Here is a 23,710-nt window from a genome sequence, read left to right as displayed (position 1 = left end):
GAGCAGAAGCCAAGTGAAGGGGCCATTGCAGTGACCCAGATGAGAGCCAGTGTGGGTCTGGGGGAGCACGCTCCTGGTGGAGGTGGGGAGAAGCGGCTGGATTCTGCATGAATTCTGAAGGTGGTACCAGCAGAGTTTGCTAGTGCACGGGATGTGGAGTGTGAGAGAGAGGAATCCAGGATGCCGCTGGGGTTTTGGTCTGAGCGACAGGAAGGATGGATGTGACCTTGACTGAGATGGGGAGCGTCTTAATTTCCAACATGCCAAGTCAAGATGCTTATTCATCATCCAAGTGGCGTGTCGAACGTCTGGTGGATAGGAGTCTGGACTTTATGGGAGAAGTCAGGGCTGATATATATAAACTTGGGGGCGGGTGGAAGGCGAAGGACGGCTTGTGTCAGACCGTATGAGCTCCCTTGAGAAGTGAGAGTGGCTAGAGAAGAAAAGAGGTCTGCACGCACCTCATGAAAATATTAACGTGAGAGACCCAGACCTGCCCTCTGCCTAGGAAGGAAGTGGCCCAGAGTTTGTCCGGGAAACCAGCTGGGCTGGGGTCTGAGAGCAGATGAGAGTCTACAGAAATAAAAGTCTGGGAAAAACACACCTGTAGGGCATCTGCTGGGATCTGCTTCCTCTACTGGTCTCACTGGGGCTGCATTGTTGGCTAAGGAGGAACAGCTCCTCCATAGCAGTTAGGATGAGCCGTTGGAATGTTCTATGTGGACCTGTACCTATGAACTGATTCGATCCTCACTGTGACCCCAGGAGGTAGATGCCGTTATAACCAGCCCAACGCTGCCCAAGAGGACACAGAGGAACAAGTGGAACTGGGATTTGAACCCCAGCGCCTCCTCCGTTCTCTTAACCATTACGGGTTGTGACCTCCCAGGAACAGTCCATTATTGTTATAGCAGTAATAATAACAAACATTTATCCAGTGCACTGCCTTTATGATTTCATTTAATCCTTGCAACAAACCTATGGGATGGGCCCACGATTTCCAGTTTTGCAGAGGGGAGAGGTGACTTGCCCAAGGCGACAGAGCTGGTGAGGGGCTAAGCCAGGCCTCCAGCCCTGCCGCCCGGTCTCTAGGGCCTTGGCTTGCCCCACATCCCTATGCTGCTGGTTACACTGGTCTGCCCTGGGCGTCCCATGGGGATTTACCAAGTCAAGGCATTTTGGTGATGCTTAGAAGTTTGGGGTAAGATTCAAATGCTCTGACTCCCTCCAGAGCCTCCTCTGGGCCCTGGTTGCCTGCTGCCTCCCTCCTGGGCATGGTGGTCAACTTCCTGGCCTTTCTTCCCCTGTCAGGACCTGGGAGGCCAAGAGAGAGTTCAGCTTGTCTTCTGTGAGGCCTCCACTGGGGCTGGGGGTGGGGCAGCCCAGGAGGCAGGTGGAGGGAGAGGGCCCACCTCAGGGACCACCCGGCCATCTTCCTAGGGTGTAAGGACCCTTCCAAATGGTCAAGTCTCTTGAGGTCCCTTGCACAGATAGGTGGGGAAACACAGGCCAAGTGAGGACAGGGGACTTCCACCAGGTCAATGAAGAGTCCTGCAGAGGCAGGGCTTGGCCCTGGGCCTTGGGACTCCCAGCCCTGGACTATTCCTCAGCCTCCTGTTGAACTTCCTCCCCGCCCCCCCCCCCCGGAAGGAAATAGGCCCCACATACCCTGGCTGACCCTCCCTGGCCTGCTTTTTGCCAGAGCCCTTGAGACTGGCTGAGAACTGGTTGCCATAGAGATGGTGGGGCGGGCAGTTCCAAGGCTGGCAGATGGGGGTGGGGGACGGGGCAGGACACCAATATGCGAAACACCCACCAACAGCTGAGCAGGACTACTTCGGGGAGACCAGGGCAGGACATGAGGCTCCAGGCTCCAGGGAGGACCATCGGGCTGCTCAAGTTTCTGTCAGACATCCCCCAGGCTGAGCAGGTGAGGGAGGTCCCATGGGGGTGGCGGGGGGGACTTCCAACTGCCTGGAGGCAGGCAGGCTGCCTGGGGGCATGGAGGTCAGGGCTGAGGGAGGTGCTGGAGGAGCCATGAGACTGGACCTGAGGCCCAGGTGAGAGACAGGAAGGCCCAAGGCCGGCAGGGACCGACCATAGGGAGGCCTCAAGGGTTCGGGGTGAAGACGAGGAATTCACCCAGGGATGGCTTCCAGGCTTCCAGTGGAGCGATGTGGGGAACACTGCAGAAGGATGAGGGTTTTGGGAAAGATAATGAGGTTCCTCCACCTTGACTTAGCAAGTCCAGGGCCCCATGGGGCATTCAGAAGAGCTGTCCGGGACTCAAGAGGCAGCATTGTACAATGGTGACAAATCTAGGCTCTGGGGACAGACTCAACATGTTCAGATCCTGACTCCACTTACTGGCTGGATGACCTTAGTCAAGTGATGTCGCCTCTCTGAGCCTCATTGTTCTCCTCTGGGATGAGATGAGATCTCATAGGGATAACGGTGGAATATAGGGTCCTTGGGAAAATTCACATGAGTTGATGCGTGAAAATCCCAAGCACCCAGCAGGTACTCAGTAAGCAGCATCTTTAAATATTAAAAATTACGGTAGTGATCAGTCAGTTTTAGTGGTAACAAGTTGGTTTTAGGGGGCCAGCCAGGGTGCACAGAAGAGGAGGTTCCCCTGGGGGAGGTGTGGGGTGGTCCAGGAGGCTGCTCAGAGCTGGGCCTCCTCCCTTTCTTCACCTAGGGGAGGACTGGCAGTGGCGATGGTGTGACTCCGGCCCAGCAGCCGAGGTCTCAGAGCGCAGGGCAGACGGCAAGGAAGGACCGGAGGCCCCAGGCCCGGAACAAGAAAGGGCATGGCTCTGCTGAAGCTGAAGAGTAAGCATCTGTGCGCCAGGCTGGGTGGGATGCTGGTTATCAGGCCCGACTGCGGGCCCGCACCCTGACCTTGACCCCTGCTCCCTGTCCTCTCCTTCCTCAGTCTCATCCCCTCTTCTTCTCGGAAACCCTCCTTCCCCTTCCAGTGGGCCTGGGAGAGCTTCACCACTGATGGCCGGGCTCTGCATCAGCCTAGCTCCTTCTCGGCCCCTGGCTACCAGGCCATGCCTTTGCCCCAAGCAGTCCTCAAGTACAAGGCCAGGTGCAAGTCCACAGCCACCCTCCCAGAGGCCCATGGCTTCTGCTGGAAGACAGAGGTGCCAAACCTGGAGAGGAGCCAACAGCTCGGGGCCCGCGGCTTCGTCCCCATCTCTCCTGGCAAAAGGGAGAGCCAAGAACCGGAGGCACTCAGTGAGTGTGACATCCAGCCACCTGGGAAGAGGTCAGGATCAGGATCCAAGTCCGAGGAAGGCACTGAGCTGGAAGCCCCGGGTGCTGAGGAGGCAGAGAGGGGTATGAGCCCTGGGGAACTGCCCCACCTCCTTGGGAGGGGGTCAATCTTAGAAGAGGAGCCATTTGCAGAGGTGACAGAGGAGCCCGAGGTGGGGGAGCACAGGGCCCCCCGTAGAAGGAGGGCTGGTTCTCAGAGAAAGGGGCAGAATTTTGGCGAAGAGGCTTCCAATGAGGGTGACCTGCAGTGCAAGGGGAACAGCTCCAGCTCCAACCTCAGAGGATCACAGAGGAGGAAGTCAAGGGCCAAGGAGCTGGAGGGGCCATGGGACCTGGAGAAGCTGCAGAGGCAGTTACAGCAAGACTTGGACTGTGGTGAGTGTGGGCTATCAATGCCTGGGTCCCCAGGAAACCACACAGTTGGGAAGAGAGGTTAAGTTGGGGAGACAGGGTTGTGCTGTGCTCCAGGTGCTGGGCAGGATTGGGCTGGGAGGGAGGCTACTCTCTGACTTGTCCCACTGTGGATAGGCCCTGAAAAGCAGCCCTGGAAGGCTTTGCGGGATGCTGTCCAGGCCTCCAATCGGAGTGGGAAGACCTGTGCCTTGCGAGATGAAGAGACTTGCCTGTTTGCCAACTTTCCTACCCATACCTTCCACAAACGACAGGAGGCCACGAGGTAAGGTGGAAGAAGAAGGGTGGGACTAAAGGGCTGGGAGTAGAGAGGAGCCAGTTCTCCAGAGACACTGAATCATTCAGCCTCTCACTCTTTCCTTCATTTATCCATTCTCTACTCTTCTGGGCATCCAATCTTCTGTGGATCCATCCACCCATCTACCCACTCATCCATCCACCCATCCACACACCCTCCCACCCATTCACCCATCTATCCGCCCATTCACCCATCCATCCATCCACCTATCTGTCCATCAACCCATCTGTCCATCCACACACCCACTCATCCATCCACCCATCCATCCATCTCTGTCTGCTTGGTCAGGTGTCTATTGGCACAAGCCACTTTTCAATCATTTCCCATCTTCTGTTCATCCATTAATCTATGAACTAAATGATTAATGCAACGTATGTTGAATATCCACTCGCGGGTGCTTAGGATGTAAAGATAAAAAGACTTGAACCCAGCCCTAAGAAAGTCAAGGTCTGCTGGAAAAGGAGACAGATGGGCAAGACAGCAATTGCTATACTGCTATGTAGACAACTGCTATACTTAGGGCTTGAACAAAAGACAATGAGAGCAGAGGGGGAAGCCTGGGAAGGGGCACTGTTGCATTGTCTAGATAAGGGCCTGAACCAGCTGGCCACGTGACTGGAGAGGGGAATCCACTTAAGAGATGTTTGGGGGTTGGCTCAGCAGGTCTTGGTGACTAGTTAGGAGTGGCAGGTGAGAATCCATTTCAGCATTCTAATAGCACCCCTCAAGTCTTACTCTGTCATCCCCTGCTTGCTTCCCATGCTTCCCAGTGCACTTGGAACAAAGTCCAGATTTCTCAGTAAGGAGGTTCCTGTCTCCCACACCAGCCAGTCAGAAGGGCCAGATTGCCCCATGCTTTTCCTCTCCCAGGACTGCTCCTCTCCCTCATTCACTCAGCTAACTCAATGCATCTTCCAACTTCCAAGTCAGGCTCCCTCCAGGAAGCTCTCCCCTGGGCTTGCCTCTGCCACAGCTCTTGCCACACGGCCTTGCGTTGGGGTGCCAGGCTGCCTGTCTCTCCCTGTGTACAGGCTTAGAGCTCCCTGAGGACAGGTGCCAGATCTTATTGGACACGGCCTCCCTGGTGCCCTACAAGGGACGTGGCACCCAGTTGATGCTCAAGAAATATGTGCTGAGTGAACGAGTGCATCTACCCTTTCATTTGTCCAGCCATGATTGGATTATGCATGAATTCACCAACACTGAGTTTCTGTTTATGTGAAGCACTGTTCTAGGGGCTGGGGATACACTGGTGGTGAAGAGAGGGGTGAGGAACCCTGCTCTCATGAGGCTTACACTCTATATGGGATGAAGGATAATGAATAAAGAAATGAACAAAATGTATAGCTAGAAATGGAAAATACCTGGGAGGTAGAAAGGGGTGGTCAGGAAGTCTCTCTCTGACATCTGAGCAACGACCTCATGGACAAGGAACTGGCCATCAGAGCTAGGGGAAGAACATTCCAGGTGGAGCTAGGTGTTGTCTACTCAACCATCCACACCATTCATCCACCCCTTCATCCATCCATTGATTCCCTCACTATTTTGTTTCTGTTTCCCATCCATTCATCTATCTGTCCCTCAAACCAAAAGGCATGAACCTAGTTCCTACCAGAGATGGGAGGCAGAGAGAAGAACAAGATCTGGCCCTTGCCCTCAGGAGAGCTGCTTTGCCAGGGGAAGTTAGCCATACGGCTGAGGGCACAGGGGCACTAGGCCCCACAGGGCTGAGGAAGTTCAGAGTTGGGGCACACAGCTGGCTACAGTGGGAGGACGCTTCCAGGAACAGTAGGGAAAGGCCTTGAGGTGGGCCTGAGGGCAAGCCCCAGATGCAGCCCTCATCACCTTAGACTTCCATGACAAACCCCATCCCCCAGGCCTGTGATCCCTCCCTCGGGCCCCCATACTCCTCTCCCTGCTCCTGGCCTCGATGAGACTGCTGCCCCCCGCCGCAACCCTAGACTTCTCCCACCTTCTTCTTTCCCTCTCCCTACCCAAGAAGACTATTGCAGGCCTGGGAGCGGCAGCAGCAGGAGGAGCGGCAGCAGGCCGAGCTGCGGAGGGCCCGGGAGCAGCGGGTCCAGCAGCAGGTGGCTCGCTGCCTGGCGGCCTATACACCCAGAGGGAGCCGGGGGCCGGGGGCCACCCAGCGCAAGCTGGAGGAGCTGAGGTAGGAAGCCTGGGCTGGGGAGGGCCCGGTGGGGAGAGGGCAGGGAAGGCAGTGCAAGATGTCAGATGTCAGAGGAAGGACAAAGGAGACCTGGCTCTCATCTTCCCTCAGGGCTGAGTCTCCACGGCCATCCTACAGCCGTGGCAGGCGGGCCGGGCCACTTGGCTGCACTTTACAGATGAAGACACTGAGGCACTCGAGGAGAGGGGGCTGAGCCAAGGTCACCCAGTTAAGGATAACAATCCTGCAGCTGTCAGAAGCTCACGGTTAAACTGGTCTACATGCGTTACCACATGCTCAAATCCCGTTTTTCTGACTTCAAAAGCCAGGCATGCTTATTATCAAAATGTAGATATTACTGAAATCATTCACGGAGCACAGAAACAGTACATGTCATCTCACTCCGGGGCACAACCATTGTTTGCCGTCAGGTGAAGAGTCATCTGCTTATTCTCCTCCTATATGCTGACCATTAAAAAGAAAGAGGCAAACGTGTATTTAAAAGCAAATCTTTTTTAGACTCATATAACAGGCCCACGAGGCAGGCGTTATCATCAGTCCCATAATTCGACAGAGGAGGAAGCGGAGCTCAGAGAGCTCAAATAATTTGCCAAAGGTCACAAGTGAGTTACAAAACTAGGATTCCAGTTTGGGCAGCCATTTAGCCACCCTGCTACCCCGTCTCCCAAGTGCTCGAATACCCAATCTGTAGATAAAGTGTGCCAGGGTCTTCCCCCAAAAGCCCCACCTAGTGGAACAGATAACACAAATAAATATGATCACCGGGGCCGTGGACATTGAGCACCTACTGGGTGCCCTGGCAGCAGGGTTGCCCTTTCCACAGCTCATCTGCTTTCATCCTGGGAGAAGGGCTAGGTCAAGGTTGAGTGGAGGGCTGCGAAGAGACCAGAGACTCTGCCCCTGCGGCGGGGCCACCAAGGACTCAACAGAGTTCTGATCACCTACTCTTTGAAGTTCAGGCTTATCATCCCCAATTCTGAAGATGAGAAAACCAGGGCTCTTAAGAAGTCAAGGGTGTTTTAAAGGAATCCTTGGCCAGGGATCAGGGAGATGCTTTCTCCTTGCCAGACCTCTCAAGTTCATTGTTTGTGTGTTTATTTTTTCAATAAGGCAGGAAGCGCAAGGTTCAGGACTCCAAGTGACAGATGTCCACGAGAGGAGTCTTTCACACACACCTCTTTTATTTTCTACTTGAGAGCAGATGTTTTCCATGGGGGTCTCTCAGCCCGTACATCCTGTGACTTTTGCTCTCTCTGAGCTGCAAAGGCTCTGCCCTGCACAGGGGGGGCGGGTTCAAGAGAGGTCACCCTGTGGTAGCGAGGCTATGTGCCTTCCTTTTCCTCCCAGATGTTGGACAGGGCTGACATCCAGTCACAAGCTTCCTTTCTGCTTGGGGCTCCAAGACACGGACTTCCTCTCAATTCTAACAAACAGCATCAAGAATCAAGAAGGAAAAATATGCATGACATCATAGGCGCGACAGAGACTGAATGCCAGGCTCATTCCCCACCCCCGCCTTTTGTAACTGCTGAAATTACCTCATGGATGCTGAAGACTCCGTTTTGCAATAACTTCTGTTCCTGGCCACGGGTTTTCAGGTTCATCTCTCATTCGTGCATGGAGGAAGGCTCCTTCCTGGCACATGGCCAGGAGTCCTGGCCCGACAAGGCGGTGCTTCTCTGAGGGGCCCCTGCGTGTTTGCTAGAGGCCCCAACATGAGTCTCGGAGTCTTGTCTCCCCCGCGCTCCCGTTCTGTGTGTGGGTGCTGCCGACACACCCCGAGACCTCTCTTCCGTGCTTCACAGGATTCCTGGTCCCGTGTGGCCAGAGGGCCCCCCCTTGCTGCCCGGATATTCGGCCTGATGAACAGACACATTTCAGAAAAGCCCACAGACCAGGTTTTTGTAAACGGATGTGTGCTTCCCCCGTGGAACCCTGATCTTTTCAGGAAGTGTTCTTTGATTTGCAACTTAATTCTTTTGTTCCTTCATCCCATTTTTTAAGTTGTGTGCTTATAAGAACCACAAGAGAATGGTGACAAACTTGTCTAAACCCTGCCATAGTGCAGAGAAAACTGAACCCAGAGTGGGGCCTTGCCCAAAGCCATGGTCAACAGCCCCGGCTTCCCCCTCACAGGTGCAGTGTGAGAGGGCGCAGGGGTGTAAATGCAGGGAGGGGAGAGGCTGTGCAAGCAGAAACCTAGTTGCTCTGAATCCAGTGCTGGCCGCTCTCCCTTGGGGGTGGCTGGGAGGCTAGATGAGCCCTGGCTGCACGGCCTGCGGACCTGGACTCAGGGCTCAGTCTCTCACTTCCCAGCTGTGCGACCTTGGCCAAGTCCCTCAACCCTCCTGGGCCTCAGGCTCATCACGGGTAAAATGGAGCAAATAACTTCCACACCACTGACCTCAGGAGGAATACAGGGCGAGGATGGGAATGAAATGGCTTTGCAAGGTAAGGGTGGGGAGGATGTCGAGTCCTCAGTGAGGATGAGTGGACTCAAGACGTGGAGCTGGCTTGTGTTCATGGTTAGCTGCCCAGAGGCCCCTCTCCCTGCAGGCGCCAGGAGCGACAGCGCTTTGCTCAGTATCAGGCAGAGCTGCAGGGCATCCAGCTCAGGGTGCAGGCCCGGCCCTACCTGTTCCAGCAGGCCATGCAGGTGAGGGCTAGCACCTGGACAAGCATGCCCCTTCCCTGAGAACAGCACTTCTCACTGGAGGAGTGGGTAGGGATGTAAGGTGAGAGGGGCCCCTTTGGACGGGGCCCTGGGCCACTGCCCATCTGGAAGCCCTGGGACCCTCTCAGTAATCCCAGCACCATTTGTCTTCGGCAGCCTTGGTGCAGAGCAGGAACTCTTCTCTCTCCTCAGGTCAATGCCCGGCTCACAGTGACCCGGCGCTTCTCCCAGGTGCTGTCAGCACTGGGACTGGATGAGGAACAGCTACTGACTGAGGCAGGAAAGTGGGACACAAAGGGCACCTCCAGGAAACCCAGGTGAGGCCGTCTAGTCAAAGAGCTGGCTCTGCCCAGCTACAGGGAGAAGGGGTGCCACTGTCAGCACTCTGGGCCCTACCGGGTCTCCCCCAGTTGTCTCCCTGCCCACCTCCAGCCTGGACTGGACATCCAAGGAAAAGCTGAGAAAACTTGTGGGCAACCAGGCTGATCCACCCTGAATCTACGCTTCAGTCCTGGCCTGGTCCACTCCTTTGGACTGAAGGGCTCTGCCTAGCTCTAGCGGTCAATAAGTCCTTCCCCAGGCCCTGTCCTCCATGTCACCCGAGGAAGGCAGGACCAGGGTTATGTTCTCCAGATCCCAATAAAGAAACTAAGGACCTGAGGGGCAGGGGCTTTGCCTGAAGATACAGGAGCAATTAAGCCACAGAGGCAGTCTAGGAATCTGTGGCCAGCTGAATGGCCACACACCAAGCCCCTGTTATGGGGTGGTGTCACACGAATCACCCCCGGGATACTGTCCCTTATGCTTTAGAACAACCTGGCGCACAGCAGGGATAGTGAGGCTCATTTATAAGGAAACCGAGGCTTGAGGAGGGGAAATCACTTGCTCAGAGTCCACACAGCATAGGAGCCAGATTTGAACCCACATTGTCAATCATGGCCTTTCCTCTCCTAAAGCCCAGGTCTCCTCAGGCATGGGGGTGGGGAGCTAGAGCCCATGGTCTCTATCTGTGTCTCCGTCTTTAAGGAGCCACAGGTCAATGGGGGTGAGAAAGGAGCACTCTTCTGAGAGCCCTGCAAAGACAGAATGCACTGGAAGCCAGCCTGACAGGCACTCCACTCCAAGCCCAAACCAAGAGTCCAGCCCCTAAGAAAATAATTAAACGCTTTATGGAAAATACAGTGTGTAATTTCTGGTGCTGCTAGGAAGAGGCTGCAGGCTGGGAGTAGGAGGTAAGCAGGTGGCAGCAGGCTTAGCTTGTCCCATCACCCAGGAGCGCTGGCTGTGGAGCTGCTCCTGAGTGGGTCACCTCACAGAGCAATAATGGCCTTTGAGAAGTTGGTGGGCATGGGGGGGGGGAAGATTTGGGTCTTTAAAGGGGTGCACACCTCACACTATAACAGGTGGGTTGCACACAGACCACCAGACCGAGCAACTGCGGGGTAGGGGCCCGAGGAGGGATTATGTGAATTGGGATTTTAACTTTTTTTTTTTTTTTAAGATTTTATTCATTTATTTGAGAGAGAGAGACACAGCGAGAGAGGGAACACAAGCAGGGGGAGTGGCAGAGAAAGAAGCAGGCCTCCGGCAGAGCAGGGAGCCCAATACGGGGCTCGATCCTCACGACCTCAGCCCAAGGCACACGCTTAACGACTGAGCCACCCAGGAGCCGCGGGATTTTAACTTTTAAGTAATAAATTGAAGCCCCTAAGGTGGGAGGGAGCTCACATACACAGATGTGCCAAATTCTGTACTGTTTCAGGAAGTTCAGAGTACAGATTAAAAAACGCAATGGGGGGTGCCTGGGGGGCTCAGTTAAGGCTCCCACTCCTGGTTTCCGCTCAGGTCGTAATCTCAGGGTCCAGTTCCGAGCTTCTCTCCCTCTCCCTGCGCCTCCCGCTTGTGCTCTCTCAAATAAATAGACCTTAAACAACAATCCAAGGAAAGTGGGAAGGCAGCATTTGCTGACAATACTGGTTGTAGGGGCTCGGAAGTATGGGCTGTGAAAGGGGGGGGGGTCTCAGAATATAATGCGTCGTCCCACACCCGATAGAGCCACGTCCCGGGGGAACCCACTAGGAGGAGAACGCCTACTGGAGCGGCAGGTGCCATCCACGGCAAGACCACGAGGCAGGGAGCGTCCCGTGGCCGGGAGGTGCCTCCAGCTCCCAGGTTGCTGGCTTAAAGGGTTTATAGTTGAGGGACCTGCAACCGGGTCCACGCGCCCCCTGGAGCGCATGCGCAGTGATACTGCCAGCTTAAAAAGACCGCCACCCCACACCAAGACGGCCGCAACTGCGCAGTTGGGCTCCGATCCCGGCCTTCCCATGAACCTTTGGGGCGGGCTCTGAGGCGAACGACGGAAGCAGCCACTCTTGGTTTCCGGCAACACGACAGCGGCTGCCGGGCGACCCGGAAGTATTCCCATTTTGCGTCGTCGGGGCTCGGCGGCGGCCGGGCTCGGGGCGGACGTACCACCATGGGGTCGTCAAAGAAGCACCGCGGAGAGAAGGAGGCGGCCGGGACGACGGCGGCGGCCAGCACTGGAGGCGCCACCGAGCAGCCGCCGCGGCACCGGGAGCACAAAAAACACAAGCACCGGAGCGGCGGCGGCGGCAGCAGCGGCGGCGAACGTCGGAAGCGGAGCCGGGAGCGTGGGGGCGAACGCGGGGGCGGGCGGCGCGGGGCCGAAGCCGAGGCCCGCAGCGGCGCGCACGGGCGGGAGCGCAGTCAGGCAGAGCCCTCTGAGCGGCGCGTGAAGCGGGAGAAGCGCGATGACGGCTACGAGGCCGGTGAGGGGCGGGGCCTGTGGGGGGGGGCGGGGCGGGCCGGGCCGGGGGTCCGGGAGCGGGCGGGCTGGCTGGCCTGGGTGTGCAGCACGAGCACGCCGGGGCCCAGGCACCTCGAGGCTGTGTTGTTAAAGAGTCTACCTACGGTCATTTAGGATTAAAGATTGCCTTCGTCTGCTAAGCTCCGCGGGAGCAGAGATTTTCTGTTTTCTCAAAATTGGCACATCACAGGCCCTCAATAAATGTTGAGCGAATGAATGAAGTTGTGCTAGCGTGTGTAGAACCAAGAAGAAATCTGGTATTGGGCAAATCGTGTAGGGTTCGTAGCAGAGATATGAATCGGGTCCGAGCACAAAGGACCCTATAGAAACTTGAATTTTGTCTTGAGGGTTGTAGGGAGCCATGGATTTGAGCTGAGGAATGCATTGATTGTATTTTGCAAAAATCACTGTACTGAGAACTGGCCCAAGAGTAGTTAACACTGGAAGTCAAGTGAGGGCTGATAGGGGCCGCACTGAGGGAGTAGCAGTAGGATGGAGAGACCTGAACAGACTGAAGAACTGTTTTGAAGGAGGAATTAAGAGAGCTTAGCACTTGGATGAGGGTGGGAAGAAGGAATTGAGAATGACTTCCTGAATTGTGGTTTGAGCAACTGGATGGGTGGTTGTATTGTGTACTGAAATTGAGGACTTTGGGAGAGAAGCAGACTTTTGAGGGGAGAGAGTTCAGTTTTGGGGAGCGTTGCATTTGATGTGCAGGGTTTGGGCTGGGTAGAGCAGTTTAGAAGTCATGAGTATTTAGGTGGCTAATGAGGTCCACTGAGAGAGAGTGAGGGAGTGGACAGTAGAACCTAAGAAATGCCAACGTTTTAGTAATAGGTGGAGCAAGATGCTACAAAAATGCCTGGTGGTACAGTATCCAGAAAGGCAGGAAAACTGTCGAATCTTGTATCATGGGGTCTGTGGGAACAGAGATATAGAAGCAGTAATCAACAGTATCACACGCCATAGAAAGTGAAGGAAATTCGAGCTGAAAAGAATCCACTGGATTTAAAAATAAGGAGGCTGGTGACCTTGGAGAGAGCCTGGAGAGGTTGGGATCCAGAGTCCAGGTGAGATATAGGGGGAGGAGGTAGGTTGTGGGGTGGGGAGGCAGGAAGGATGAGCAGGGGGTGGCAGCTGGGTGGGGGGGCTCCATTTGATGGTGTCCAACTTCTGTCTGTGGGGTTCCGTGAAATTATTTGCTGATTGTGAGGTGGGTAGCAGAGGTCTGAAATGCTTTATCTCAGTGTTCTTAACATCCATCACAAATCAGAGACCAATAAATACATTTCTTGACCGGATGAACTGCACAGAGGACATAATCATGCTGCTAACATGGTCCCTGACCTGTGGAGAGAAACAGACTCGGAAGTGAGTGATGGGGCTGTGGAGTTCAGGGGAGAGCAGTTCATTTGGATCAATCATTGAAAGGAGTTCAAGAAGGAGGTGGCATTTGGTCTCTGCATTTGGATAGGATCTTGTCGATCAGAGTTAGGCCAAGGAGGGCAGTGCAGGCTGAAAACAGAGTATACAGAAGTGGAGCGGAGGCAAAGGTGAAGGATGCAGCAAGGTTGGACCTTTTGGGTCAGGAAAGGAAGGTTATACAGAGAGTTGGGGTGTCAAGAGATTAGGACTGAGGTAGAAGGAGCTACTGGGGTGAAGGAAGGCTGCTGGTTTCGGGTGTCTCAATAAGGCCCAGGTGCTGGTGAGGGGGTCCCTGCAGCTAGAGCCAGAGATGTGGCTTGTTGGCCCTTTGTTCAGCTCCTCAGCCATGCTTCTTGTTCCAGCGGCCAGCTCCAAGACTAGCTCAGGAGATGCCTCATCACTCAGCATCGAGGAGACCAAGTAAGTTCTGTCTCCCTTGTGTTTACTTTTATTTTTTGATGGGGCTTCTGGGACAGCTTCTTCGGGGGCCTTTCACCCACTAAACATTTTAATTGGAATTGTAGCATCACCATTTGAGTTATAGAAGGGGACACTAAAACCCAAGAGGAAAGATGGCCTTTTGCTGGTTAGGGGCAGGCCAGGCCTAGCGCCCGTGTTCCCTGATTTGGAGGCTGGTGTCTGTCCCAATGTCCTAGGCTGCCTGGGTCAGTCCCTGCTTTGGGAACCCTTAGGACCTCTCAGTTCCATCCTGTTTTCACCCCCTGTCTGTCCAGAAATGTTTTTGATGTTCTTATTTCGTTGACAGCTCCTAACACTTCTCTTTCTTGTGCTCAGTAAACTCCGGGCAAAGTTGGGGTTGAAACCCTTGGAGGTCAATGCCGTCAAGAAGGGTGAGTGTGGGGCCGAGAATGGGGGTGAGGAAGGGCATTTGGGTGGAGGCGAAAGACCATCTGAAGGGGTCTTTGAGGAGGGTTGGATTATGGCTCAGGTTCCACACCATTTAGTGGCCCTGTGTGTGTGTGTACGTACTTGTTGATAGGCACAAGGCCTTTCCTTACAGTTGTGATGGGGGGCTGGGAATAGGCTTATTCTTTAAGTTCAGATGGCTAGCACCGTGTGCTTGCTCTAGCTGTGAGGCCACAGTAGCCAGGCTGAGACACATGCACAGGTGCCGCAGACTGATCTAGGCTCTGCAGGTGTTGGGTTTGTTGGTTTCTTAAAGCATGATTGGGGGCGGCGGGGGATTGGGGGCTCCTTGTAAGGTGTGGAGGATCCCATCATGCTGTGGGGGGGGGGACGTGGAAGTGTGGGGCTGAAGTGGGAGGAGGGCAGTGAAGGATCAGCTCCCCCCCCCCGGCCCCTTCTGGCCCCCTGAGCTGGAAGGGGGCAGGGTGAGTGGCTCCCTCCTCTCCCCACCAGCCATGGGCAGGCATAGCCTCACGTCTGGGCCCCCCTTCCAGAGGCGGGCACCAAGGAGGAGCCCGTGGCAGCCGATGTCATCAACCCTATGGCCTTGAGACAGCGAGAGGAGCTACGGGAGAAGCTGGCAGCCGCCAAAGAAAAGCGCCTCCTGAACCAAAAGCTGGGGTGAGGGGGTCTCTGCCAGGGTGGGCAAGGGAAGGAGCTGAGGGGGCTGCCAAAGAGCTTTTGAGTCGGGTGCGGGGAGCAGGAGTGGGGCTCCCCAGAAGACCACTTTCTTCTCTCTTCAGAAAGATAAAGACGCTGGGGGAGGATGACCCCTGGCTGGATGACACTGCAGCCTGGATTGAGAGGAGCCGGCAGCTTCAGAAGGAGAAGGACTTGGCAGAGAAGAGGGTGAGTGCCTGGGCAGCTGGGGGTGGTCGCTCAGTGCCTCTGGTGACCTGACTGGCTGGTGAGGCCAGAGACTTGTCCTTGGGAGGTCACTGGGCTCAGACAGGTCAGAGGTCCATGGTCAGTGGTGTCTGCTCTGGATTCTTAGCAGCTGCTCCATAAGGCCTGCTTTTTTTTTTTTTTTTTTGGCACTCCCACCTGGTCCCCGTGTGTCTTCCAGTGATGCTGAATGGCCTGAGGTCATAGGTCACCCCCCTCTCATCCCATAGGCCAAACTGCTGGAGGAGATGGACCAAGAGTTTGGGGTCAGCACTCTGGTGGAGGAGGAGTTTGGGCAGAGGCGGCAGGTGAGCAGCCGGGCTGGAGGCAGTGGGTGGGGACCATTGCCGTCCTTGGTGCTGGGATCCCAGGTCTGGGTGGGTCAGGGCTCCTGACTTGGCTGGACGTTCCCCCTCCCCTCTAGGACCTGTACAGTGCCCGGGACCTACAGGGCCTCACTGTGGAACATGCTATTGATTCCTTCCGAGAAGGGGAGACCGTGATCCTCACCCTCAAGGACAAAGGTGGGTTAAGCTTCGGTGCTCAGGTGGGGGGCAGAGGCACTGCTGTGCCGAGGTCAAGCATGATGGGCCGCCGCTCCTGCCCTATCCGCAGGTGTGCTGCAGGAGGAGGAGGATGTGCTGGTGAACGTGAACCTCGTAGATAAAGAGCGGGCAGAGAAGAACGTGGAGCTCCGGAAGAAGAAGCCTGACTACCTGCCCTACGCAGAGGATGAGAGCCTGGATGACTTGGCACAGGCAGGCTGGGCAGTGAGGATGGGGGCTCTGTGGCTTTTCAGGAGCCAGGCTGGGTCCCAACCAGTACCTCTTGTCTTGCAGCAAAAACCCCGCTCTATCCTGTCCAAGTACGATGAGGAGCTCGAGGGCGAGCGGCCACACTCATTCCGCTTGGAGCAGGGTGGTACCGCTGATGGCCTGCGGGAGCGGGAGCTGGAGGAGATCCGGGCCAAGTTGCGGCTGCAGGCCCAGTCCCTGAGCACAGCAGGGCCCCGGCTTGCCTCCGAGTACCTCACGCCCGAGGAGATGGTGAGCTCCTCGCCTGCATCCGCACTTTGTAATTGGGGTGGGATTCCTCCCTCTCCTCTGGGGTCGTGTGCTGCCCGGGGCAGCTGTGGAGGAAGAGCGAGCGTGAGGGGCTTGGCCGTCGTGGTCAGCCATGTATGGCAGCCCTGGGGCGGTGCTGCGGGAAGACGGTGAGCGTAGACAGAACAGGGACTGCCGGGACAGATGGTTCTGAGCTCGTGTTCGAGCTCCATGACGTAGCCAGGTTGTGCCTTGGGTGAGTCATTTAACTGTGAGCCTGAGGCACCCTGTTTGAAATGGGAATGGCAGGAGCCATCTCTTGAGGGCTGGTGCAAGGATTCTTAACAGTGTGGTTAAGTGGTAATTTAATCCACATTGTCTGTGGGTTTTGTATTTGGGATGATTGTGAACACAGAGGTAGACGTCTGGCTCAGTAGATTCTTGGCTGCGTGATTAGGAGCAGGACTCTGGAGCCTGAAGAATAAGGTTCACAATCCTGGCTCTCCCATTTAGGAGCTGGGTGACCTTAGGCAAGGAATTTAGCCTCTCTGTGCCTTGGTTTTCCTCATCTTAGAGGTGGGATGAGATCGCACCTACCTCATACAGTGTGTGTGTGAGTGAGTGTGTAAAGTGCTTAGGCCAGTGACTGGCATGGAGGAATGCTAAAGAAGTATTTGTTCTTGGGGCGCCTGGGGCCTCAGTCAGTTAAGCGTCTGCCTCTTGATTCTGGCTCAGGTCTTGATCTCAGGGTTGTGGGATGGAGCCCTGCGTGGGGCTCCATGCTGGGTGTGGAGCCTGCTTAAGATTCTCTCTCCCTCTTCCTCTCCTCCACACCTCCGTCCCTCCCTCCTGCCCTCCCCCACCCCTAGTAAAAAAATTTTTTTTAAGTGTTCATTCTTGTGCGCTCGTGGCTGTCCACCTTCCCCATTTCATGTCTCCTTTCTCTTCTCCCTCCCTCAGGTGACCTTTAAAAAGACCAAACGGAGGGTGAAGAAGATCCGCAAGAAAGAGAAGGAGGTGGTAGTCCGGGCTGATGACTTGCTGCCTCTTGGAGACCAGACTCAAGACGGGGACTTCGGTTCCAGGTGGGCTTGGAAACAGGGTTGCGGTGTGGGGGCTGGACTGGTCTAGGGGGGCTCACGCTCACTGGAGAGGCCTCTTTCCACAGACTGCGGGGCCGGGGTCGGCGCCGAGTGCCTGAGGCAGACGAGGAGGCCCCAGAGGAGGAGGAGAAGGAGCAGACACCTCGGCCCCCGCAGTCAGATGACACCCGCGTGGAGAACATGGACATCAGCGATGAGGGTGAGGGGCCCAGCCGGCCGAGGGTGGGCGGCAAGGGCAGGGCCAAGCGCCCTGGGGCAAGGAGATGATCCAAGCAGGGGTCTCCTGTGTTTCCTCCAGAGGAGGGTGGAGCACCACAGGCCGGGTCCCCAGAGGTGCTGGAGGAGGACGAGGCGGAGCTGGAGCTGCAGAAGCAGCTGGAAAAGGGGCGCCGCCTGCGGCAGCTCCAGCAGCTCCAGCAGCTGCGAGACAGCGGTGAGAAGGTGAGGGGGTCCCAGAGGCTGGGTGTGGGGCGGGCGCGTGCTGGCCTCCGCAGGGCCAGGGCTTTCGGGGACAGGCGCGTCTGGGGTGACCTGTCCTCATGACCATGGCACCTGCATTCCAGTTCGGGTCCTCTTTTTTGTTTAATGTGGTGTTGGTAGATTTCTTTAAGCTCGAGCAGTGCGTTCGCTCTAAGATATTTTAGGGTTGGAGCCTTCTCTGTCTTCTTCCCGTCTGTGGCTGGGTGTTGGGTGCCTGCTGCGAGTAAGGCGCTGTGTCACTGGGGAGCAGGACAGCAGGGGCCCCGTGCAGCCGGAGGGCGGGACGGCGGGAGGGCGGGACGGCGGGAGGGCGGGACGGCGGGAGGGCGGGACGGCGGGAGGGCGGGACGGCGGGAGGGCGGGACGGCGGGGAGCCGGCGCACATGCGCACACCGCACTTCCGGTAGCGCCCGGAGCTGGGCGACCGTCCGCCGGAGGGCAGAGCAGATGGCCGGAGGGCTGGCGTTCTGCGTCCGCTGTTCAGGGGACACCTTGCAGGGGGCGACATTTGACTGAGACTTAAATAACACCAAGGAGCCAATCTCGCCGAGGTTGGGGGGGGGGGGGGCGGGCCGACCGGGCGCTGGGGCGGCGGAGACGGCAGGTGTCCTGTGTCCTGGGAGGAGTGGCCTAGAACACTTGAGGGCCTGGTGGTGTGAGCTGAGCAGAGGCCGGCGGGGCCTTGTGGCCGCGAGCATTGCTGAGTCTCAGTGGGCGCAGGCCTGGGCCGGGCCCTGCCTGCACGCTTTGTGTGTCAGCTCACTTCATGCTCGGGGCTACACCTTCTCTCCGTTTTGTAGATGAGGAAGCTGAGGCACAGAGGCCTTGGGCAAGTGGGGCCAGGGTAACGGGCTGGTAAGTGGCGGAACTGGGGTTTGAACAGCCCAACTCCGCCGTCCACACTTCTCCCCGCACCCCTGCCACCTCAGGAGACAGAGAGAGGCGGGAGCAGGGAGCCCAGCGCCGCGGCCCCGTGGTTGGGGGTGCGGGGGCTCCCGCAGAGGGGCCCGAGAGGCAGCAGCCCCTGAGGCAGAGTGCGGCGGCCAGTGCGGCGTCACAAGCCGAGAGGGGCTTTCAAGGAGCGGGGAGGGCGTCTTCGAGCTCCTGAGAGGCAGGTCAGATTGGGCACGGTGGAGTCCACAAGACTGGGGCGATGAGGAAGCCAGGGCAGCAACTTGGGACAGTCCCTGGGAGCGGGCGCCGGCCGACCGCTCGGCTGTCGGAGGCATCGGGGCCGCGGTCTCTCGGCCGCTCTGCCTTGGCAGCATCTGCGGCCTGGGATCACTGGGCGAGCGGGCGTGGTGGGGATCCAGTAAAGCTGGGCTCGCCAGAGCCGGTGCTGGGCCATCCGTGGGCCGCCGCTGCCGTAAAGAGGGTCAGAGACATGGGGCGGTAGCTGAGAGCACAGAAGTCTGGCCTCGTGGAACTTTAGTTCTACTGGGGGGATGTGAAGGACAAGCATCCTGCGGGAAAACCACTGGGAGCAGAAACAGGAAGAGGAGATGTAGTGGAGAGATGAGGAGTGTAGGAGCCCCCCCCTTTTATGTTTGCTGGTCAGGGTGGGTCTCCCTGAGGAGGTGACACTCGAGATCCAGATGAAGAGCCTCAGCGACATCTAAGGGCACAGTTCCGAGATGAGGGTGCACCTGGCCCCCGAGGTCCTGAGGCAGGAGCCAGCTGGGCTTGTGCAGGAAGTTGGCTGAGGCCTGTGTGGCTGCAGTGGCAGGAGCGGCGGGGAGAGTGACGGGGAAGGAGATGGTCACAGGCCACGTCAGGCAGACGCTTGCGGTTGCGGTAGATTTAGCCGAGAGTTCTGTCTCTCTGAGGAAGACCAGTGGAAAGCTGTTGTAGTCGTCCAGTTGAAGTGATGCTCAACTGTGGTGAGAGCCACGGAGATGAGATGGCTATATCTGGAAGGCATTTTGAGGGTAGAATCAACAGTGTTTGTCAGTGGATTGTGTGCGAGATTGCGAGTGGGTACGAGAAGTTAAGGATGAGGGGCGTCTGGGTGGCTCAGTCATTAAGTGTCTGCCTTCGGCTCAGGTCATGATCCCAGGGTCCAGGGATCAAGCCCTGCTTCGGGCTCCCTGCTCCACAGGAGGTCTGTTTCTCCCTCTCCCACTGCTCTTGCTTGTGTTCCCTCTCTCTCTCTGTCCCTCTCTGTCAAATAAGTAAATAAAATCTTTTTTTTTTTTTTTTAAAAAAGGAAGTTAAGGATGACTTCCGAGAATTTTGACTTGAACAGCTGCCCGTTTGCTGAGTTAAGGAACAGATAGGGCCATTCCTGGGATGGGAAGAGCCGGGGGAGGAACAGGTTGGGGGGAGATAACAAAGCATTCGGTTTTTGTTAAGTTTAAGGTACCCTTTTATTAGTGGTGATTCATACTGAACAGGCAGTTGGACACATGAATTTGAACTTTTCAGGGAGAGGCTGAGACTGCAGTTCTTTTTTTTAAAGATTTTATTTATTTGAGAGAGAGCACATGAGAGGGTGGAGGGTCAGAGGGCGAAGCACACTCCCCACCGAGCAGGGAGCCTGATGCAGGACCCGATCCCGGGACTCCAGGATCATGACCTGAGCCAAAGGCAGTGGCTTAACCAACTGAGCCGCCCAGGCGCCCCAGACTGTAGTTCTAAATGCGGAAGTCAGTGAGCGTGTAGACAGGAGTTAAAGCTATAGGATTGGCTGGAGTCACCAGGACAGTGAGTGTGGGTAAGAGAGAGGAGCCAGAGGAGGAGAGTGCGTGAGCATGGCAGAGAGGACAAGGTGTCGTCCTGGGAGTCCCGTGACAAGAGGCTCTTGTGAGGAAGGAAGGAAGCATCTGTGACACCGCCACAGAGAATTTGGGTCTCAGGGATGAGCATCGACCTTTGGATTGGGCAGCATGGCGGTCACTGATGCTCTGGTCTAAAGTGGCCTCTGTGGTGGTGGGGAATGAGGGCCAGACCACGCAGGCTTTAGCAGCGTTGCCGGGTACAGGATTACCCGATGGGAGCCGGTTGTGTTTCCATACGCCAGCAAAAGATAGAAAGCATAATTTTAAAAAAATACAGTGTTTGTGAAAGCAGTATGGCTAGGGAAGTAACGTGGATAAGCGATAGCAGAGTGGATGAGAGGTAAGCTGGATTGCAACAAAATAAAAAGGAATACGTGATGTGCAAGATCTATATGGAGAAAATTGCAGTCCATCTTTGAAAGACAGTAAAGAAGTCATAAATAGATAGACACTTGTGTTAGGCAGCTCGGGCCTCCATGACAATGCCACGGCCTGGGTGGCTTAAGCAACAGAAATTTATTTCTCAATTTCTGGAGTCTGGAAGTTCAAGATCAAAGTGTTGGTAGGTTTGGTTTCTCCTGAGGCTTGTAGGTGGCCGACTTCTTGCTGTGTTCTCTCACGGCCTGGGTGCCTGCATCCTTCGAGTCCCTTTCTCTTATGAGAACACTGGATTAGGGCCCTGCCCTTATGACCTCCTTTGACCTTAATCATCTCCTTAAAGGCCCCGTCTCCAAATACAGTCACACTGGGGTCAGGGTTTCAACATACGAATTTTGGGAGGACACGGTTCAGTCCACAACAGCCGTGTTCGTGGATAGGACTCAGTAGTGTAAAGATGTTCATCTTCTCGAATTAATTTGTAGATTAAACGCAATTCCAGTAAAAATCCCAAAGGGATTTTTGTGGAACCTGGAAAGCCAATTCTTAAATTTACTTGGAAGATCAAGGGGCCAACAAAAGCCAAGATACTTTCAGTAATAAAGTGGTGAGCTTTGCTCTGACAGATCTCACTTTATCCGTTGTGGTAATTGAGGTGGTGAAGTAGTGGCATAAGGATGGACTGACAGGTCCGAGACCGAGTAGAAGTGCCAGGAACCAGACTCCTCGGGAGAGATGGCGGCTGTCCCAGTGGGAAAGGGTGCTCACTTCAGCAAGTGCTGTCTGGACAGTCATTTACCCATTTGGAAAAAAGTGAAATTGGGCCTGTACCTTACATAAGATTTACTTACAGATAAAGAACTTCAAAGTTAACATTCCAGAACAGGGTTAAGGAAATGATATTGTTGACTTTGTAGCAGAGAAAGATTTTTTTCCTTTCATAAGTTGCATTAAAACACACAGAACATAAAATTTACCATCTTCATCGTTTTTAAATAAATGTCCAGTTCTCCTGAACCATTAAATCCACTCAACGCTGTTGTTCAGCCTTCCCCACCAGCCACCCCCAGAGCTCTTCTCATCTCGAAAAGCTGAAACTCTGTTCCTGTTAAACACTGACTCCCCTCCCCCGGCCCCTGGCCGCCACTGTCGTACTTTCTGTCCCTATGATTTTGACTACTCTAGGGACCGCCTATAAGGGCAATCACTGAGGGGTTTTGTTTGTGACTGGATTATTTCAAGAGAAAGATTTTTTTAAGGTACAAATGTAAAGCATAAACCATGAGGAAAAAAACTAATAATTTACTTAAAAAGTAAGAACTTCGGTTTTCTTAAAAAGGCACCATAAGGAGAAGATGTTTGCCCACGTGTATATAACCATCAATGGGTTAGTGCCAAGAATACCCAAACGACAAAAATTGGCAAAACAGGAAAATAGGCAAAAGACCTCAGTGGGCAGTTCACAGAAGTGGAAGGGTAAATGGTCAATAAAATACCCGATGAGGGGGGCTCTTGGGTGGCTCAGTCGGTTGAGTGTCCGACTCTTGATTTCGGCTCAGGTCATGATTTCAGTGTCGTGAGATTGAGCCCCGTGGCAGGCTCCGAGCTGGGCGTGGAGTCGGCTTGAGATCCTCTCTCCCTCTGCCCTACCTGCCCCCCCTCTCCCCACCCTGTTCATGGGGCTCTCTCTCTTAAAACAAAACACCCAGGAGGCCCAACTTCATGAATGGTCAAGGAAAGACAAGCTGAAACAGTGACGGACCAGGTCATACCCACATCATTTGGCAAAAATGTCAAAGCCTTAACAATATCAAGTGTCGGGATTTAGAGTAGCCAGAATTTTTACATACACTGTACAGGCACGTAGGGGACTCTTATGAGATTGGGAAGGCGTTGACTAATTCATGTAAAGGCAAGTGTGTGTGCCCTTTGGCCCAGCATCCCCACTCCTGCATGTGTACCCCAGACACACACTTGTCCGGGTGCTCCAGGAGATGAGCGTCTCATTGCTTGTATTTGCATTATTTGTGATAACGGAGAAGGCCCATCCATGGTGTGCAGGGGAACTAGATTAAGATACGTTCACGTGATGGTTCTGTAGTGAAAAACTAAGAAGTACAGCCACTCAGGTCAAAATGAATTTTAGTTATTTTTTATATTTTTTTTAGAGATTTTATTTATTTGACAGAGGCACAGTGAGAGAGGGAACACAAACAGGGGGAGTGGGAGAGGGGGAAGCAGGCTTCCCACCGAGCAGGGAGCCCGATGTGGGGCTCGATCCCAGGACCCTGGGACCATGACCGAAGGGTGGGTGGGGGGTGAGTTCTGGAAGCATGTGGGAGTTGCACAGGGCATCTTTCCGCCCTGTGGCCTCAGGGAAGGGTTCTGGAAGAAGCGGTTTTTATGTTGAGTCTGAAACAGTTCGGGGGGTGAAGGGAGGGTGGCAGTGGAGCGGCAAGGGGCCCCAGTTGTGCCCCAGTCCCAGACGAAGACGTGAGGCTGCAGGGTGTCGGATAAGGGCCGTGTAGAATTTGGATATGAATTTAAAGGGCAGAAGGAAGCCGTTGAGGGCTTAAGAGCAGAGGAGGGCGGTGGGTGTAGGTGCGGAGTGGAGAGCGGCCTGGGAGGCAGGCAGGCAGCGGAGACCCGTCCGAGGCCTTCTGCGCACAGTCGCGGGGCTTGTCTTTCTGCCACTGGGGAGGATTTGGGGTTTCTGGGTCTCGATGGCACCTCCCCAGAAACTTCTGGGTTTGCCCACAGCTGCTCCCTCCCCCAGGTGGTGGAGATCGTGAAGAAGCTGGAGTCGCGCCCGCGCGGCTGGGAGGAGGACGAGGACCCGGAGCGGAAGGGGGCCATCGTGTTCAATGCCACGTCCGAGTTCTGCCGCACCTTGGGCGAGATCCCCACCTACGGGCTGGCCGGCAACCGGGAGGAGCAGGAGGAGCTCATGGTGGGTCCTCGGGCGGCCTACCTCCCCCTCCCCTCCCCTCCCCTCCCCTCCCC

At 55.5% G+C, this 23,710-nt stretch overlaps 2 protein-coding genes across 4 annotated transcripts in view; both read left to right on the top strand.

The window, feature by feature from the left end:
• Positions 1-1,756: 1,756 nt before the first annotated feature.
• TSGA10IP (testis specific 10 interacting protein) lies at positions 1,757-10,521 on the top strand. Of its 3 annotated transcripts, none has more exons than XM_073883461.1 (8): positions 1,757-1,930; positions 2,702-2,835; positions 2,939-3,348; positions 3,814-3,961; positions 5,994-6,164; positions 8,742-8,841; positions 9,052-9,176; positions 10,383-10,521. In XM_073883461.1, exons 1-8 carry the CDS (start codon positions 1,802-1,804, stop codon positions 10,507-10,509), a joined length of 1,344 nt encoding a protein of 447 aa, XP_073739562.1. In that variant the 5' UTR covers positions 1,757-1,801; the 3' UTR covers positions 10,510-10,521. The 3 variants fall into 3 exon arrangements, with proteins under 3 accessions (XP_073739562.1, XP_073739561.1, XP_025734632.1); XM_073883460.1 differs by having other exon boundaries at positions 2,939-3,660; XM_025878847.2 differs by lacking the exon at positions 10,383-10,521 and adding an exon at positions 9,886-10,036 and having other exon boundaries at positions 2,939-3,660.
• Positions 10,522-11,271: 750 nt separating this feature from the next.
• Positions 11,272-23,710, top strand: part of SART1 (spliceosome associated factor 1, recruiter of U4/U6.U5 tri-snRNP) — a 15,038-nt gene continuing 2,599 nt past the window's right edge. The window contains exons 1-13 of the mRNA XM_025878543.2: positions 11,272-11,651; positions 13,477-13,534; positions 13,910-13,965; positions 14,536-14,662; positions 14,785-14,890; positions 15,157-15,234; positions 15,351-15,450; positions 15,542-15,684; positions 15,766-15,972; positions 16,930-17,054; positions 17,138-17,271; positions 17,371-17,513; positions 23,484-23,657. Of these exons, the coding sequence (XP_025734328.1) occupies positions 11,339-11,651; positions 13,477-13,534; positions 13,910-13,965; positions 14,536-14,662; positions 14,785-14,890; positions 15,157-15,234; positions 15,351-15,450; positions 15,542-15,684; positions 15,766-15,972; positions 16,930-17,054; positions 17,138-17,271; positions 17,371-17,513; positions 23,484-23,657 (1,764 nt within the window). The 5' untranslated portion in view covers positions 11,272-11,338. The remainder of the gene's footprint in view (positions 11,652-13,476; positions 13,535-13,909; positions 13,966-14,535; positions 14,663-14,784; positions 14,891-15,156; positions 15,235-15,350; positions 15,451-15,541; positions 15,685-15,765; positions 15,973-16,929; positions 17,055-17,137; positions 17,272-17,370; positions 17,514-23,483; positions 23,658-23,710) is intronic.

The sequence above is a fragment of the Callorhinus ursinus genome, unplaced genomic scaffold (assembly GCF_003265705.2).
Source record: "Callorhinus ursinus isolate GAN/ISIS: 27379988/994484 unplaced genomic scaffold, GSC_fseal_2.0 scaffold51, whole genome shotgun sequence".
NCBI classification, from domain to species: domain Eukaryota; kingdom Metazoa; phylum Chordata; class Mammalia; order Carnivora; family Otariidae; genus Callorhinus; species Callorhinus ursinus.
Note: the sequence above shows the minus strand (reverse complement) of the source record. Positions and strands in the feature narration are given on the sequence as shown.

Excerpts from the sequence above, each read along its gene's own strand:
- TSGA10IP (XM_073883460.1), top strand. The coding sequence starts at position 1,802 with ATGCGAAACACCCACCAACAGCTGAGCAGGACTACTTCGGGGAGACCA. Across the intron at positions 3,962-5,993 it reads AAACGACAGGAGGCCACGAG|AAGACTATTGCAGGCCTGGG; the intron begins GTAAGGTGGAAG and ends TCCCTACCCAAG. Across the intron at positions 9,177-10,382 it reads GGCACCTCCAGGAAACCCAG|AGAGAGACACAGCGAGAGAG; the intron begins GTGAGGCCGTCT and ends TTTATTTGAGAG.